Source organism: Pelophylax lessonae (genome assembly GCF_965119305.1).
Source record: "Pelophylax lessonae genome assembly, chromosome: 13".
In the NCBI taxonomy this organism is placed as follows: domain Eukaryota; kingdom Metazoa; phylum Chordata; class Amphibia; order Anura; family Ranidae; genus Pelophylax; species Pelophylax lessonae.
This window is the reverse complement of record NC_138780.1, coordinates 23,618,041-23,623,714: the sequence shown is the minus strand read 5'-3', so window position 1 is coordinate 23,623,714 and position 5,674 is coordinate 23,618,041. Positions and strand designations below refer to the sequence as shown.

Sequence of the window (5,674 nt, the reverse complement as noted above, 5' to 3'; positions counted from 1 at the left end):
CATGTCACTTTTGACCCCATGTTTTATAAGATAACCATTCATATATGTGCAACTTCAAAAGTAGTCCATGCACTACTTTGGTTGAACTTTCATGCAACTTGAGGGCCATAGACTTCAATGTTAACCCTCAAAAATTGCACGAAAGTCGTACCTGAATGTTTTACATGCAACAGTGGCTTTGACTTTGCAAAGGGACAAGTAACCTTCAAGTTGCACCCATTCAAAGTTATACTCCAAAGTTGCGCGTACAAGTGTGACTAGGTCCATCAGAATTTTATCCAACCTTTCGGAGGCAATGATTAAACAGACCAGGGATAAATCAGTAAATCTAAATGCTCTGTGGTAGGGAAATATTAAACATGATAGGAAATCAACATCAGTAATAAATAAACATCTGCTAATAAAAAGTCAGTACTATCTAATGAAATAAAGGAAAAAGAAAAACAGACAAGGAAGTTCTGCAGCCAACAATAGAAACCAGAACGTGCAGTATATTCACATTGTTGTCACCTCCAAATGGTTGGCACAGGTAAAAAGACGACAAACCAATTTTACAAAGAAACACTCAAAAAAAAAAATCAGTGGTTCAACCAATCCAACAATGGTGATGAATGTCAAAGTGCGACATCATTTGGCAAGAAAAAAAACCACCTTCACTCATCCAGGTCATTCAACTTTTGTTCTCTGGTCCACGTACGTAGCAATTTGAGAACAAAGTCTTCTCTGGAATGTAGATCAGTAGTTCACAAGAGGGGAAAGCAAGCTATCTTCACAGAAAAGGGTCTTTGGTGTCCATGTGACCCTTCTCTCCAACAAAAGACAAGCAGCAGGCACTTTTGGCTAAAGGGTGAAAGAAGGAGAGGGCTTCATATCTCTGCACTAAATTATTGATAAATTTGGGGAAAGGGATCATTTTCATAGTAAAAAGCCATCAACGTGTTTAAAATTGTCCTCACGGAGAAGCTCCAGTGATCCATGGCTCAGTAGGAAGGTGGACCCGTTTCGTCTTTGAGATGTTCTTACAAGTCCTTTCTTGAGATGATGGCAAGGAAATTCAGTAGTGCTAATCAGGGAAAGGACACTAATTAGTATTATATCCCCAGGAAAGGACCCAAAGGGAAAAGCAGCCTCACGTCTAGTCCAAGGTCAATCCTCTTTGTGGTGACCGTTATGCAACGAATGACCATTGGACACAGACCCATTCTTGTATGGCTCCTCGTCTTCTTCATCTGGAATATCGGTTTCATCTCGGTCACTTCTCGCATCCTCCTCCAACTGGAAGACAAGATGGAGGCAGATTTTTAAATAGAGAAAACCAAACAAGGCTATGGAAAACAAAAACACAAGACATTCTGATTCTTAGGAGATCTTTGCAGCAAATGATTAGATCAATCTACCAATAAAAGAACAGATAGCATTATGAATGCGCAGTAAGGCACTAATGACCTTTTAATGACAAATGCACTTTTAAAAAAAAGAAGGATGGTGAACTTCAAGTGTAATTTCACCTTTTAGGAAAATTTTTAGAAAATCCCCCTATGCAACTTTACATCATAAAATTTTGCAGCACTAAGTGCAATCCAATAAAAAGTAAAGATAATTAATCTCCAATATATACAATTCAATGAAGTGCATATAGTATTGATAAGTGAATTAATCACAAGAAAAAGTGTCCAGTAAATCAAATCCAATCCAAGTGCAGGTAAATGACAATCTCCGGTGTCACGACTCACCCATGGTGTCTTACCTCCACCATATAGCTGAAATACAAACTCACCGGATCCAATTGCTGTCAAGATTATAGGACAGCAAAAAAGACCTCCAATTACCATTGATCTTCCTTTCTTGTTCTTAATGTTGTAGATCTCCTAATCTTTTATTATGAGGCCATCAGAAAACTCTCAACCAACCAGGAAGGAAAATCACCAACGCAAGAGAAAGTACTCATAGTGTAGTATTTATTTAGACCATAAAATATATTTTATACACACATATATATATATATATACATACATACATACACACACACACACACACACACACACACACACACACACACACACACACACAGTGCCTTGCGAAAGTATTCGGCCCCCTTGAACTTTGCGAACTTTTGCCACATTTCAGGCTTCAAACAAAGTTGTAAAACTAATTTTTTTGGGAAGAATCAACAGCAAGTGGGACACAATCATGAAGTGGAATGAAATTTATTGGATATTTCAAACTTTTTTTAACAAATAAAAAACTGAAAAATTGGGCGTGCAAAATTATTCAGCCCCTTTACTTTCAGTGCAGCAAACTCTCTCCAGAAGTTCTGTGAGGATCTCTGAATGATCCAATGTTGACCTAAATGACTAATGATGATAAATAGAATCCACCTGTGTGTAATCAAGTCTCCGTATAAATGCACCTGCACTGTGATAGTCTCAGAGGTCCTTTTTAAAGCGCAGAGAGCATCATGAAGAACAAGGAACACACCAGGCAGGTCCGAGATACTGTTGTGGAGAAGTTTAAAGCCGGATTTGGATACAAAAAGGTTGCAAAGTTCAAGGGGGCCGAATACTTTCACAAGGCACTGTATATACATACACACACACACACACACACACACACATACATATATATACACACATACTATAATCCGCAGAGCAAATCCAAAGTTAATATAAGTGACCATGACACATCAGTATACCATCAAACTCCGGATGAGGAAATGGTGGCTGGACCTTAGATAAAGTCCAATTGAAGCAAATAGTCCATAAGGCGCATGAGAAACATAGGGTAGACACAGAAGATGCCGCCACACTGGACTCAGAATGGCGGCTGGACCTCAGGCATATAACCATTTGATCATATGATTATATGCATGAGGTCCAGCCACAATTTGGAGTCCAATGTGGCGGCATCTTATGTAAGTTTTATCTGCTCTAGGTTTCTCATATATATATATATATATATATATATATATATATATATATATATATATATATATATATACATACATACATACATACATATATATATATATATATATATATACACACACACACACACATACACATTATATAATATATATATACACACACACACACATATACATGTCTAAATAAATAATACACTATGAGTACTTTCTCTTACATTGGTGATTTTCCTGCCTGGTCGGTTCAGTTTCCTGATAGCCTCATCATAAAGGATTGGAAGATCTACAACACTAACAAGAGAGGAAGACCAATAGTAATTGGAGGCGTTTTTTTGCTGTCCTATAATCTAGACAGCAATTGGTCCCGGTGAGGATGTATTTCAACTATATGAGTGGCTCTGAGGAAGAGGCTGAGCCTCGAAACGCATCAGCCGTCATCTTAACAGGATTATGGACTAACACATGGACTATTCCTGACACTGGAGCGACTGAGCTTGATATGATTATTTTCTACCTTTTTTTGTGAGTAGCCATTTTATATGTTGTAAAAATAAAGCCTATTATTGGAGGATAATGCGCTAGGTCGGTGCGCCCTTCTTTTGTTTCTTTTTGCCGGTGGAGGCAAGACACCATGGGTGACACCGGAGATTGTCATTGACCTGCACTTGGATTGGATTTAATATATACTGGACACTTTTTCTGGTTATTAATCCACGTATCCCTACTAACATGCAGTTTATTGAATTGTATATATTCAAGATTAATTTTCCTTTATTTTATATTGGATTGCACTTCCAGCGCTGAAATATTTTTTTACGTTGTCTCTATGAGTGTTGGTATATCTGCACTGACTGCAGGCAGCTGTTGACCGACCGAGTGCTGACATCACATTATTTTTAAAGAACTGGACATACCACAACTCTTCCGGTTGGAAATGGTGAAGGTCTTCTCCTTACAGATCGTTGTTTTGGATCCCCTCCAGAAAAAGCACTGCCCCACCCCACTCCCCTCCCTCCCGCCATTTGCAGGATGGGCTGATGGCTGCGCAGTCCTCTCAGCTAGAGAAGGAGCTCTGCACATGGAGTTTGAACGACCCAAAGTAATTGCTACTAAGCTAGGCTGGATTCGGGAGAGGAAGCACGGTTTGAACGCTAGTAGTGCATTATTGTGAAAGTCAGCCTATCCTGCAAATGGCAGGGCCCAAATGAGCTGCATCTGTAATATAGGGACCTTCACTATTTCCAACAGGAGAAGCTATGGTATGTACTATTCATTGGATGTAGAATTGCATAGGGTGATCTTCTGCAAATCTTTCTGAAAGGTGAACTCTACAGGCTCTCCCTAGTTACATGCCAATATAGCGCACCTACTCGTTTTTTTTTTTTTCTCAGGGGAACCCTTTGGGGTTTGGATTGGGTAACAGATCAAATGCACATATTTGCCAGCACACCACGAATCGTCCAATACATCCAAATTTTTATTGAACTATGAGCACCTAACCGAAGATATAGTGCAACATTTCGGGGCCACACAGGACCCCTTCTTCACATGCCTGACTAAGGCATCCTGTGCAGGTCCGAAACATTGCAGTTTGGGTCTTTTGTGATGTGATCATTCGCAGTGCTTTAAGTGGCCCAAAAGAGGTGCCGGTACTCTATTATAGCCTATAAATTTGGTCGCCCCCCCCCCCCCCCACATCAGGGTCCCCACAGAGCACCCCCTCCTGGCCTGGGCTGGGACTCACTGGTGGTGACTGGTCTGGCTCTGGAGTGGGAAATATTCTTGGGGGGGGCAATTGAGGGCGCAGATGTCCAAAATTAGCCTACTGGTACGCTAAGGCGCACAGAGAGGTGGCGGTATGCTCAAGAGCCATATTTGGAAGAGCATACCGGCCCACTTAAAGCACTGATCATTCGTCAATAAAGATTTGGATATATTGGATGATCGATGGTGTGCTGACAAATATGTGCATTTCATCTGTAATGCTGGTTGTTGCTGCAGCACCCCTTACTCCTAAAGCCCCATCTAGGAAAGTGTGCGATGGGAAGATCAATACTACATATTGGGTAACAGATTCTGCTCTTATTGGGAACCTAAAGTCCTAGAACTGCAGTGACTAATGATAAGCCAGGTGTCAATTTCCATCACTATGCTACATAAGGGCCAATACAATAAAGGCATACTTCTGGCCAACCATCTGAGGACACCCTTTCAAATTCAGGTCCATAAAGACATGATTAAATGTGTTTGTTGTAGATCAAGGGTCTCCAAACTATGGCCCTCCAGTTGTTCCGGAACTACAATTCCCATCATGCCTAGTCATGTCTGTGAATGTCAGAGTTTTACAATGCCTCATGGGATGTGTAGTTCTGCACCAGCTGGAGGGCCGTAGTTTGGAGATCCCTGGTGTAGATGAACTCAAGCGCCTTACACAGAACAATGAAGAGAGATAACACCGCTCAGGCTAGTCAAAGTCCACAATTCAAGGTGGGTGTGGAACCTCGGCTCGCCACCAGGAGAAGCATAAAAGAAGAAAATGGTCGCACACCACCATGGAATCCAATGAAGAAAAGTTCCTTTATTCACATATGTGGTACAAGGTACAGCAGGGTAGGACAGTAAACACGTCATGCAGCAGGACATCTGTAGGAATAGTACTGTCCTACCCTTCCATACCTTGAAGAAAAGTTCCTTTATTCACATAAGTGTTACAAGGTACAGCAGGGTAGGACAGTACTACTCCTACAGATGTCC

At 40.8% G+C, this 5,674-nt stretch overlaps 1 protein-coding gene across 1 annotated transcript in view; it reads right to left on the bottom strand.

Moving 5' to 3' along the window:
• Window positions 1-422: 422 nt before the first annotated feature.
• The window catches only part of CERS2 (ceramide synthase 2), a gene marked incomplete at its 5' end in the record, with an annotated part of 58,745 nt that continues 53,493 nt past the window's right edge, over window positions 423-5,674 (bottom strand). Inside the window, one exon of the mRNA XM_082275943.1 lies at window positions 423-1,275. Within this exon, the coding sequence (XP_082132069.1) occupies window positions 1,147-1,275 (129 nt within the window). The 3' untranslated portion in view covers window positions 423-1,146. The remainder of the gene's footprint in view (window positions 1,276-5,674) is intronic.